This window comes from Apaloderma vittatum, unplaced genomic scaffold (assembly GCF_000703405.1).
Source record: "Apaloderma vittatum isolate BGI_N311 unplaced genomic scaffold, ASM70340v1 scaffold9882, whole genome shotgun sequence".
NCBI lineage: Eukaryota > Metazoa > Chordata > Aves > Trogoniformes > Trogonidae > Apaloderma > Apaloderma vittatum.
Window position 1 is genome coordinate 50767 of NW_009704150.1, and position 13262 is coordinate 64028.

Here is a 13262-nt window from a genome sequence, read left to right on the forward strand (position 1 = left end):
TCCCTAGGCATATCTATGTATAGCTACTGAGCTAGGCAGACCTTTTGCCTGATGACTGTGGCCATTCTTAAAACTTCCAAAAAAGCCCATGACCTAGTTCCAGAAGTGATTCATTGCTAGCCTCTCAGAAGAACTACAATTCCCCAAGATGCAGATAAGAGCCATGAGAGATTTAAAAAAAAAGCCTAGGCAGGTAAGATATCTAATTCCTACTGAGAATGAGACACCTAACCTACTTACAGTTCTAGGGGCTTGATTTTTTTTCTTTTTTCTTTTTTTTTTCCCCAAAGACATTTAACCATATCAAGAGATACTGTTGAAAGCCTGAGCTGTAGGTGTATGAGAACATAAGCCTTATTGAAAAGCAAATGGGCTTGCTCCAAACTCAGAGAGGTTCTTGTGAAAACCCTGGCCCCAGCCCTTGTGTTCCTGCTCTGGGACATGTTCCCTGGGAGATGGAAATGCCATTGTCCCTCCATGCTGGAGACACCAATCACCTCCTCTCCCTGTGAGCCAGCACCCATGGGAGGCTTAAAGCTCAGTTCTCTGGAGGCAGAATCCAATCCAAAGTGTATTTTCCTAAAGCCTTAAAGACAACCATGCAGGAAAGACAGTCGTTTGAGTTGTGCTAGAAAATATTTTTAAAAGTCTGTGTCATGTTGCCGTGGTGACAAAAGTTGTTAAAATGATGAAGATTAAAGTCTAGGCTAGGAATGGTGGCATGGGCAGGGGAAGGGGGGCTGTTGGCATGACAACTGCAACTCTGAGAGTGCAAGAGGCAAAACACGTAGTGGTGCCAGGATCCTTGGGGTTTATATATATCTATAAACATCTGCCATTTATGTCAGCTTTCTTGGTGCTAATTAGTCCTAGAATTTCACCTTTCTCTGCTGTAAATATTTTCCAGTAGACACAAGTCTCTGAGGGAGAAGGCAAGAATATGCTTTTTTTTAAAAAAAAAAAAATTTACATGGGCTTTTACAGAACCATAGAATGCTAGAGGCTGGAAGGGACCTCAAAAGATCATCTAGTCCAACCCCCCTGCCAGAGCGGGATCACCTACAGTGGGTCACACAGGAACGCGTCCAGACAGGTTTTGAATGTCTCCAGAGAAGGAGACTCCACAACTTTCTGCTCTTCTCTCTCTGTGGCCCCTCAGCTCCTACCTGAAGAATAACTTTCATTAGCCAGAAGTGAGCTGCCTGGGAAGAGTTAAATCATCTCAGGAGTAAATGGAGGCTTGCAGGCTTGCATCATGTTCTCATGCAGCTTTGACAGCACCAGGCTACTGCAAGTTCGCTTCTCCCTGCCCTGCCTGCACATACACACTCTGGTTTGTCTTGGTGCTGAAGTGACTGTTCCTGAACATGAAGGGTACCTCCTGGGGCTCTAGTTAGTAGCCACAATACATGGGCAGTGGTTAGAGCAGGAGATCAGAGCTGGTATCCTCTGGCAAGTGGATTTTCCCTTTTATTTGCTTCATTTTGCCCATCTAGAATAATGGAGATCACACATTCACCAAAGATACTGAAGCATTCCAGATTAATGTCATCCAAGTCTCTTGAGACCTTCAGATGAAAACTGCAGTGCAATGGATTATTGTAAGTGTAAAATGTAGTTGGATATCTCACTCAACACCTGACACTCAGTACACTTCCCTCAAACTCACTGTTCTGGTCAGCCCTGAGACAAGCACACTTCACAATATCTTCCCCGGTGAGCGTTAAACCTAATGAATCATGGACCCTATTCTCCTCTTGCACTGATTCAAGGCAACATCAGCAACTCTACTGACATTGATTATGTCATCTGGTGCAAAGCAAGCATAAAAAGAGAATCAAGTTCTTGCCTTCATCTAAAACTTGAGCTTCTGACTATAGCTTTCCTTGCTGGCACAGCAAAAAGCAGGCAAACCCAAATCCCACACCATCTCAAACTGTTGAGCGCATCCCTGAATCTGCACACTGCTTGCAGATGCATTTGTGCACCACAGATGACTTACCATCTCCGGTCCATCTGCTCAGCGCTGGCTGGTGCTTTCAGCGTTGTCCTAATACAATCTGGATCCCAAAGCTTTCCCTCCTCCCATACCATCGTGCCTTTCTGCCAAGCACATTGTGATTAGCACAGCCCAAAGCTGCCTTGCCCAAAAGGTGATCCTTCGTAAGGGACTCATGCTTCACAGTACACTGTGAAGTGGTAAATAAGCCCAACTGAGTTCCTTCTCAGAAATTTTCTGCCTAAACTAAGCCCCTTTTCAGCAGGCCAGCTTGAGCAACAGAAATTCAGAGTTAATATCTTTGTGACTTACTCAAGACAGCAAACCTTTTGGAATAAAACTTGCTTATGTTTTGGCACAGGTTAAACATGATATCACTGAGAAAATAATTAGGAAGTTGAGGAAGGAGCAGGTAAAGGGATTGATGATGCATTTTCCGTAGCAGCATTAGGAGATGGAAAACAGTGGCTGAGATCTTCTGTATTGCTTTTCTGAAACATTGTGTTTCCCAGTGGTGTGGGTTTACTCAACAGGCTGGATTTCTTGGGGAGCTGCGCTTTCTCTCGCAGCTCCGTGTGTCCTTACAGTGTCTTACTTGCTCAGGGGTTTTGGCTCTGTGCGCGCCTTGTGTATGCTCGTGGCTTCCACGCTTCGGTGCTCTAATGTGCATAATGCTGTGTGCCTGGAGCGGATTTTTCCTCCTGGGGGAAGCCCATCCTGCGAGTTCTGCCTGTTGTTTGTCTCTCCCCTCGTTTCAGCCCCCAAGGAGGCTCCCAAGCCCTTCCCCTCTTACGTGACTTGAGTGAGTCAAGCCACTTGCAGAGTGTGGAGAAGGCCCTTACCACAAGAATTGGCACTGATTTGTGGTAGTGATCCCTAAAGGAGCAAAACCACTGGCTTTTCGATGAGCTGCCTTCAGTTCGCCTGTTGGCCAGAATGAGTAAGAGCTTGACTGTTGTCCAGTCAGTTTTTCTAAGTGATTCGATAGGTGACATGCAGAGATGCCGTAGCTGATGGTGCAGGCAGGGACTTAGTACAACCACCCTGCAGTAATCTGTCTAACAGTATTTTAGGCTCAGAAAAGCTCTTCACAGCAACCACCTATCCCCAGTATATCAAGAGATTAACACTTTGGTTTGAAAAGGCAGCTAATGCTTCTATGAGGAAAAAGTATCTTTACCTCTGTTATCTACAAAAGCCAAGTAAAGAAAGGAAGAGTGAAAGACATATCAACTTTCATCCCCACAGTCCACAAATACTCTTCTTAAATGTAAGTAAACACGTGTTTCCTCACAGCAGAACCACCTTAACTCCGACCTTAGAGGACTCAGACTGACATGTGATACTGTTTTGATTCTCTTTTGTGACTTGTATTTCATTTTAAGGTCTTTGGGTTTTTTAAGCCATAAATTAACAGTAAATTCTTTGCTTTCTATTAAGCTGGAGCAGTGTCACAGCTACTTGATTATCCGCAGGGGATTTATCGCAGCTGTATATTAACCATGGTGTGGGTACAGAGTATCCTCAGCAGAGGCACTGGCTCAGGATGAGCAGGCTTTCTAGGTTTGGATGCAGTGCTACAGATATACTGCTATGTTGCTAGTAGAGGTAGTGAAGAGCAACAAACAGTTTCACTGCTTTCCTGCAGTGCAGAATCTGTTCATAAACCCTGTGGATGGAAGTCAGTTCTGTGTGGAGATACTGTTCAGCTGAGCGAGTGTGGGTGCTGTTAGCTCTCTCTCACAGGATGTTGGGCTCCGGCTCAGCCTTGTTGTCTCCAAACAGAATCTGTAGCATGCCCCTGCCTCGTGTGCCCCAGACCCTCAGGAAAACGCGTTTGTTCTGAGCATAGTGCCTTGCTACCTATGGACCCAGCCGGGATGCGCCATCACACCCCAGCCCTCAGGGCTTGGCACACTGGGGAGCTGTGCGCAGGACAGAGGCCTGGCAGGGCTGGTGTGGGGCGAGCCTGGGCTGAGCTTACTCCTTTGCAGAGCACTGCTCACCCACCCTGTCCTCTCGGAGTCTCTCGAGGCAGTCCAGCCTCCACAGCCCTAGACAGACAGACAGACAAGACAGACAAACTGATGCGACCTGTTGGTTTGGATGGCCACAGCTAGCTGTGTGCCAACATAAAACAAGACGCCTAATTAAACATACAACTTCGATTTCAGTCAAAGCCCTTGTTTCGCTGCCGGAGCTAGGCCTCCACTTCTCCAAGGTGTCCTTGATTTCTTCCAGCTCAAGTGATCAGATTAGAGGAATCCTGCTGCAGTACAGAGCTGGTAGAGGAGTACTGTGCAAAGTTATCTGGGGCTAAAAAGGTTTTAGATTCATATTGATAGAATCCTCATAGCTTGTTCTGTATAAGTGAGATTTCCAACATGGAGCTCTTACATGACTAGAGATGACTTTGTTGAGGAGGGTTTTGGTCCTTCCACTTCCCAAGCTGTCCTTTCAGAAAGTGTTGCAAGGTGTCCTTTGGCTAGAAGGACAGAGCTGACTTCATAACAAGAATTCTGAAGACAGAGCTTGTTTTCGATGATCAAGAAATAGAGATATTAGCTCTATCAGAGAATACTCTTGCAAAGAGGCACTTTTAAGTGTGAATCCATGCTTTGTCCTTCTCCTTCTCCTCGCTCCTTTTTTCCAAATCAGAGGCAGCAGAAAGGCAGAAAGCACAAGCAGTTCCAGGGGCAGAAGGAGGTGTGATGCTCTGAGACCTAGTCTGGGTTGTGTTACAACAGGACAAGAAAGCCCCAAGTGTTAACGATGGAAACCAGAGAGATTCCACTTACCACTCGTGTTCCTCTGCTCTTGGACCAGCAATTCTAGAATGTTTTTTCCCTACCTCTCCATGGCAAGCCATAGACCGCTTTAGGGCACTGCGGCACTGGCTTAGACACTCTCCAGCACACTACTTGAGTTAGTATTCCCTGCAACGCAGGCACCTACTTATGGTAAGAGTTTCTTCTCAGTGAAAGGTATTCCTTTACACCCCTTCACAGTTATTCCCGTGTGCTGCACAGTGAGTATTTCTTGTCTTTCTCTTTCATGTGAAATCAAATGTATTCCAAGGAGTGGGCATGAGCTGGTAACTCCTGACATTTGTTACTGGATTTGTCTCACCTGCAGTTCAAATATTTACAGTTGGACTTCATTATCTAGGCTTACTTTATGGGCAGCAGAGAGAAACAGGAATTCCTGAGATGCAGAGCATCTCCTTCTCAGGTGAACAAGTGCCACAAGCCAGATGTGTCACCCTTGGGGTGCACGTTTCCATCCAGTGACTGTTACGACAGAGTCTAGATCTCAAGGTCCAAAGTAGGTGAGCTGAATCCACCCCTGTGTAATGTAGATGAACATCCATTCACTGCAGGGGCAGGTACACCCTGCTGTTAATACAGGGACAGGGCTTTCCTCCCTTCTGTGCTTCAACACTGCATCTTGCGCTTGTGGGAGGGTTATGTGGTGGGTGGTGACCTGGTGGTGAGGGAAGACCTGAGACCTAAGTCATACACACGCGCTGCACAAAGCTGCCATTTCTCAGCTGCTGGCAAATGCATGAGTTACTAGTGCAGCGGGGCCTAATGGCAGAAGCAAACACATTTATTTCTGTTTTTCAGAGGTGCACCAAAGAATAAAGGCTTTCTGCCCTAGCCTGGCTAGAATAGATCCTAATTGTTATACAAGAAGCTCCATATCCTGAAGGTTCTCCTAAACCATTCATTCCCTCTGTTTTTTCTCCCTCTGCTTTTAATATATGAAAGGAAGAAAGGCACTTCCTAAATCTGACAGGGTTTCCTCCTTGCCACTGTCTGGAGTTCCCTGGGTTACAGGAGGGATGGAGCTCTTTGAAAAACACACATGGGTGGGAAAGGAAAAGTCATTAGCACTGTTAAAACCCTGGTGATGCAAAAAATCCATTCAGAGATCCTTCTGTCAACTGCTGCTCTGGCTTCATTAAAAACGTAGCCTGTGGCTATCACTCAGATAGGCTGGATTTGCTTTGGGTTGTCTAAATGAGAATGATCATTTCTGCAATGGAAGAAAAAAAAGAAGATGAAACCAGTTGGAATTATTCTTTATGAATTAATGTCCTCAGCTTTTATACTGACCTATTGAGTCAGCATTGAGAGTTGGATTTCCTAGAACAGCCTTTCATACTGAATTTTTTGATATTTTCTTCTTTTCAGCCCAGAAATTTCACTACAATGTCCTTTCTCACACTACAGTGATGCTGTGGACTCCAGCTGCATCTTGGATGCAGCAGAAATAATGGAGTTTAGAAGCAGTTATCCAAATCATTATCCTTTTTGGTTTCCAGCATTCTGCTGTGGCTCTCTCCTAGTCTGGATTGAGCATGCCGGCGTGTCTCATTGTGTATGACCTTGTAGCATCCTGATTAGGTGAGGAAGCAGTAGTATCTGGTGTGGAAACAGGCATTCAAATTGAACAACTACTGCTGACAGCAGAGCGATGAGCTGATTTAGGCAGCTGAACTGACCAACTGTGATTCCTTTCACAGAATCATAGAATCATAGAATGGCCTAGGCTGGACGGGACCTTAGAGATCATTTAATCCAACCCCCCTGTCATGGGCAGGGACGCCTCTCAACTAGATCAGGCAACACAAAAATTTTCTGCCTTTATGGGGTTGTTTTACACTGGAAGAACTGACGGTTAATCCTGCTACATCCCCAAGGAAATGTCGAGCTGAGGCATGGCTGTCAGGCTTCCGTCCATACCGGCTCTCTCACAGATCGCACTGGTGGCACAACAGCCGGTGGGAGAGGATGCCAGATGTGTTCAGGGTCTCTGTTTTCAGGATGATGCAGTAGGCTTCTTTAGCTGGAAGCCAGCACACTGTGAGGACGACGTGTTTGGTCCTCACTGAATCCAGACCATCGCCCAGTGACAGTTTGAAGGTCTCTTCTCTTTGTGAACTGTTAATGGCAAAAGAGGTCAGAAGGTGGCCTCTGTGCTGAGCCACACAGGGCCAGCCATGCTCTCCAGAGCCCATCTCTCCTCGCTGTGGCGTGTTGTAAGGTAGGGAAAATCAAACCCAAGTGGATCTGTAGCCCAGGGTAGAGGACTATAGACAACGTGGCCATAGACTCCCTTTGCATTAGAGAACCGACTGCAGAGGTGTGGTTGCTGTTACCTGTTTATGGGTTTCTGGGTTTCCTGATGTACAGCTCTGCAATGTTTCCCTTTTCGATGCCCACATACACGTAAGACTGGAACTGGTATGGCAGCAGAATACAAGAAACACAAGAAAATAGTTGATTCAGATCCTGTTCTAGAAGTCTCTGCTGAGTTTTAGGCCTTTCTTTCTCACATTCGATACCTGGAGAGACTGCATCTGCTGTGCAGTACAAAGACAGCTTCCACCCTGGGTCAGTGTGTAGCATATATTCAGCAAGAGCAGAAATCAAAGAAGGGCATTGCAGTTAAAAAGATGTAATGATAGAGTTTATTTCTGGGGAGTGGCTGACATTCCAGAAATATTTGTAACCAACTGATTTTCTAAAATGAGTTATGGAGCTTTTAATGTAAATTAGAAGGCAAAATCAAAGGGCAAGGGGGTGAATGATTGTGATTTTGTATTTTGGTTTTTAATGTATTTTTCAGCTGGTCCTGCTTGCATACTGCGAATGACCTGAGCTGAGCTGATGCAGCCTTTTCTGTTACTTTAGCAAAGTTCTTGACCCTGATACTGCATCTAATTATGTGGGGTTGGTTGTTTGGGGAGCTGCCATCTCATCTGCTCCCTGTTGGCCCCTTGCAGATCTTCCACATGACCTACGATCTGGCCAGCGCGGTGGTGCGGATTGTGAACCTGATTGGGATGATGCTGCTGCTGTGTCACTGGGATGGCTGCCTCCAGTTCCTGGTGCCTATGCTGCAGGACTTCCCTGACGATTGTTGGGTGTCCCTCAACCGCATGGTGGTAAGTGCCTGCCCGGCTCGTTCCCTAAACCCAGGCCCTCAGTTGCAGTATCACCACTTCAGCATCGACCTCCCAGCGCTAACGTGGCATCCCCCAGCTTCCCGTTTGCCCCCACCTCCTTCTAGAGCCTTCCTCCACTTTGGACATGGAGGCTGCTTTGAGGCAGTCTCTGCAAGGAGACGGTCTCAGCGCTGCGGAGCAGGAGCCAGCCCCAGCAGAGCCTACTGCGGGCTGCCTGCAGCAGAAGGCAGGAGTCAGGCTCCCCCTCCTGGCAGGAAACCGCAAAGAGCACGAAGGGAAACGGTTTTGTGCGGGGGTCTGGGCCTACTGAGCCAAAGACAGGAGGCAGAGAGGGTCCTAGAGCCATGGCTGGGTCTGCTCCGTAATTTTCGTTACTGGTCCCAAGGAAACTGGTAAGCCTTCTGCTCCATACCCACTTGAAGGGTCAATATGATCGTGCACGCTTCTGCCTGGGGTTGAAACAGACTCTTCCAGCCTCCTGTCATGGAATCAGTAGCCAGACTTCCCAATAACTTCCCAGGCTGTGCTGCTCACTCTGTTGTTTGCTGTGAGGGAGATTTATACCATATGGTAAATGCACGGGGGGAGTTCACAGTACCTTTCAACTGTTTCGCTGAGAATTCAGGATCTTTTATTCAAAGGGACAATGTCCAGTTGATTAAGCAGCAAAAACTGACAGAGCTTAAAAAATTGCCTCTTATTGCAGCTCTTAACCTCCAGATTCCCCCAGCCAATTTCTTCTTAAAAAATAATAATAATCAGGCACTCGGGCAGAACAGAACAAATGTAAAATGTATAAAAGAACTGCCAACTTCCCATGCCTCCCACGTGCGGAGCTCTGGGCACACGCTGCCCATGCCTAAGAAGAGTGAGCATCCATGAAAAAGTCGTCTGTTCGGTGTTTATTTATTCATTTCTTCCCTCTGCTATAATCATTCACTTCTTGCTGTTGAAAGGTGCCAGACTGACAGTTCTGGAGACTAGAACCCTTTATTTATCTGCAGCAAAGCAACTCATGCAGCAGCTGCCTTATCTTCTCCGATGCTGCCTTTTTAGTATTTATGTGGTGGGAGCAATGCAAGAACAGGGCAGATCAGACAGAAATCATCCCCATCTGATGAAGTGACTTGGCTGTGGTGCCCTTGCAGGACCGCTTCAGAGCAGCAGATTTGAACCATGTTTCCTTTATCGTAACATTTGGGTGGAGGTTGCTGTCTGATGGCAGCAACTTCTATTAGCTTTTCCAATTCAACCCCGGGGGAAGAGGTGAAAGCTAGGGTTGCAGAGTTACAAGTGTGAGTGGCGTACTTGGCTCAAAGGCCAGCGAGTGAGAGCTGCAACACAAGCTGCAGAGTGACCTCAAGAGTCAAAACAACCAGGGCTGCTGGTTGTGGAAAACCTCGACAGAACGTGGTAACTATCAGTGACACATGCACATGGCGAGAGGAAGAGTAATCCAGTGGCTGGAGCATTGACTGAAAGACACCTGGGTCCAGTTCCCAACTCTATTCTCTCAGACAAATCAGATGGGAGGCTCAGAGAGTTTTCCTTCCCCAGGTGCTTCTGAGGAGAAGTGAATACTATAACGGTGGGTATCTAAAACAGTCTGAGAGACCTTGAGCTGTACTGAGCAGGTTGCACAAGTGCATGGCACCAGCTGATACAAATTGACTCTTGGACCCTTTCCACTCAGCAGCTGTAACACCAAAAGACCACTTGTGTAACCCAGTAGAATAAAGAGCCTCAAACATATGGAGATCAGACCCTGATGAGGAGGGAAACAAAGCTAAATTCATGTAATCTAGAAAAAGAGTTACCTGGGCCAGACTACAATCAAAGCCTATAAATGACCATCAAGGTAACTCTGTAGTGAAGGGATAGGGTCTTGAAAGGTTGCAGGAGACAGGACAGAGGAAGAAAAGGTTTAGCCTAGGGACCTTTTTTAGCAGCAAGACTGAGGGGAGGTGGTGAGGATGCATCCCACAGGCAGGAGGGCTCAGTAGAGTCTGCGGGAGAAGCAGGGTAAAAAATTTCTTCCCAGAGCGAACACTCATGCCGCAGTACTGATCTTTCCAGCTTTGCAAGCCTGTGAAGCCGGGAATTAAACTTACCTCTTCTGATTTTTTTCTGCTTCTCCTCTGCAAGTAAATCACCTTCACTTTTTCCACTTAATAAAGGTGAAAAAAGGTATTATCTCAGTGCCTGTCTCAGAAATGGAGCCAGAGGAAGCTGAGATAAAGAACTAGAGAGATGGTTATATGCCCCACCTATATATAGTTCAGGTGGCTTCCACTCCAGAAGCTGTAGAAAAAAATGGCAGCCCCAAAATAACTTGATTGTAGAACTTTTAACAAAGAGAATAATTAGTTCTTCTGGAATCAGCTAGATTATTCTTGCAATAAGGTTCTGTCCTTTAATCTTCTGACAAGATTTGCAGATGTGTCATTGGGACCTGTGATGAATGTGGAGGGCATGATTAGAGCAACAATTACTTAAGAGTCTGTAGTGAAGTAATAGGAGACGCTGCAAAGTCAAGAAATAAGAAGAAACTGGTGGTCTGGGCTGTTCTCAGACTTAGGTGCCAAGATCTTGATGGTAGTTTCCAGAATGGCTCTGTTTGAGTGCTGTGATGGGCAGAGTTGGGTGGTGGGAGGTCAGGGTGGCATCTGTCTGTGACAGAGTTCATAGGTTGGATTTTGGGACATTCTGTACTGACCTGGTCACAGCTTAGAGGAGATAAATATACTCAGTGCATAACTCTCCTGATTACACACAGGAGCCAAAAAGCTGTGATGAAACCACTGTAGGAAAAAGAAGGAATCTTCTGAAGCTGCCACAGCCAATGGGAGCTGAAAGTGAGGTGCCAAATGCTTTGAAGGCTTTCTCCTTGAGTATGCTATTGCTGGTCTTCCACCACTCCGGTTTCCCACTTAGTCTCTTGGCGTTCTGTAAAACCAGCTCTGATTCCAAGGCAGGAGGGAAAAAAGATTCATCCCTTTCCATCAGCTTCCTGAAGGTTTGCTCCTCTTCCAGGGAACCTATGAAGGATCTGGTGTTAGCAAAATTATATCAGGAGCTCAGTAAATCCCTGGGTCCAATTCATCTTAGTTTTTTCTATGTGCACCATGTTTCATCTTTAGCGATTGTAGAGGGAGTGAGTCTCTGTGTAACTTCTTTCTGAACTGGCTCTGAAATGGCAGGAAAGGATATTTTCAGTATTAATTGCTCAGCTCCAATCCCAGGGGCTTCAGCATTAGCTTCCCTACAGGGCACTTTATTAAAAAGAGAAGCACTAGTGAGTCAGCTGCAGAGCAGCATGTGTGCGGGCAGCAGTAGCTCCCCAAGACCCTTGCCTGGCAGCTCCTCATCAGAGAAATCTGAGCTCTGCTGAGACCCAAAAGCTGCTGGAAACACGTGCCTCGCTCTCTTGGGTATTGTGCTGAACTGATAAACCCTGCAGGGAAGGCAAATATCCCCATGTCAAATGCAGCGACCTTGCATAGGAAATGCTAATCGTCTCCCCTTCTACCAAGAGAAGGAGAGTAGCTTTCCTTTGAGCTTAAACACCCCTCCCTGCCCCCCAACACGCTCTTGTAGTGTTGCTGATAGAAAGGAGGATGAGAAACGAATGCAACCTGTGTTGTGGAAGAGAGAGCAGGATTCCTGACTTCCTCCAACCCTCTAGTCCAGTAGATCCCTCTCACCCTCACTCAGCAGGCACACCAAGTTGTAGGATAGGTTATCACGTTTTATAAAATCTGTCAAGGAGCAGCAAGGGTAGGGCTGCTTCACGTAGGCTATGAGCCAGGAGCCAAGGGCGACCCCTGCACAGGTAGTGTGCCCTTCCTTCAAACTGGATCTGGTCTGTTTTCCCAGCCCGCAGTTACAGTGTTGTCCAGGGGAGGCCATTTCACAGCTGGACCTAAGTGGTGTGCAAACCCTGAGTGACAGTGGCCGGGTAAGATCACTGCAGAGATAAATGTAGTTCCCAAGATTGAAATATGCCCATTCACTGCCGGCAGCTCTGTGGAAGGTTAGTGGTGTAAGTCAAGCATAACATTGTTCCATGGACTAAGCCTCTACTCCAAGAATTTGCTGGTACTTTTCCATGTCTTTGCTTCTCTTTCTCTAGTCTTTTCCACTGAGGGTTCAACTGGGAAGACTCACATGTGCATCAGACCCAGAACATATTATAAGATACTATACTGCTTCTTTGGGTTCTTCTGTGAGGTACTGCAGAACCCAACACTGCCTTTGAAGAGTTCCAGGAAGGTGTCTCCAAGTATTCAAGGGTGGATCTGAGCAGAGGCATTGCAGTCCAGACAGTAATCCCAGAGAAACCCTTGTAGTACTGCCAGTGTGGATGTTAAAAACAAGCTAGTCTGAGAAACCACTTCAAAGTAATTCTAACTCCATTTTGCAAATGCTCTTAGTGCTTGGCATGTGTCTGAGATAAGATCCGTCTTGACTCTGTTCAAGCGCAGATCTGTAGCTCCATTTTAGCTTGCTTTGAGATTTGGTTAACGAGGAGTCATTTTCCTTCTGCAGTTTAAGGCCTCATTTACCTACCCTAATGGGCCATTTTTGCCACTCCGGTATATTTGAAGTAGTACAACCCTCCCACTGTGGGGACTGGCATAGTGGTATATTGAGTATAGGGGTATGGCTCTTATGGAAAAAAGCTCTTACCAGTTTAAGGCACCATGATGCCACTAGGAAACTTGTGTCCGCAGTATGTTGGCAACTACTACTGCTAGTCTGGCTTAAAAGTTTTTCACCTTCCTGCTTGTTCTGTGGGAAACATATGAGTGGAGAACAGACCTAACAAATAAAGATATACTGAGACCTATAAGCCAAGTGTCATCGCATAGCCTGTGTCCTGAGGATCCACTGCTCTTTTCAGATGCTCAAAGAGCTCGGAGGTTATGTCCTAAAGGTAATTGCTCTGAAAAGTTTCTCCTTCACGCGAGTAGCTCTCTTTCAGCAGTCCTTGATCTCTTCTCCCCGCAGACCACATTGCTCATGACTTTTTTTCCTTTGTAAACACTCCATGTTTTCCTCCAGCTCCTTGGTCTGTCATTACTCAGCGATCTCCTCAGCCTGGTATGAAGCAGGCTGTCCTCACAGGGAGCCGTGCTGCTGATGGGAATTGGGGTTGTGACTTGTAAGTGTAGAGTTCCCAGGGAACCAGAAGTGGTTTTGCAGGCTACAGGGGCTCAGTGACACTGGATGTAGTAGTTTTGGATGACTAATTACTGCAAAACACTGGCAAGCTTCCTCATAAATGGC

The 13262-nt window shown here is 46.5% G+C and overlaps 1 protein-coding gene across 1 annotated transcript in view; it reads left to right on the forward strand.

Annotated features, from left to right (window-relative positions):
• The window catches only part of LOC104270530 (potassium/sodium hyperpolarization-activated cyclic nucleotide-gated channel 4-like), a gene marked incomplete at its 5' end in the record, with an annotated part of 96918 nt that overhangs the window by 50761 nt on the left and 32895 nt on the right, over nucleotides 1-13262 (forward strand). The window contains one exon of the mRNA XM_009864923.1: nucleotides 7791-7952. Within this exon, the coding sequence (XP_009863225.1) occupies nucleotides 7791-7952 (162 nt within the window). The remainder of the gene's footprint in view (nucleotides 1-7790; nucleotides 7953-13262) is intronic.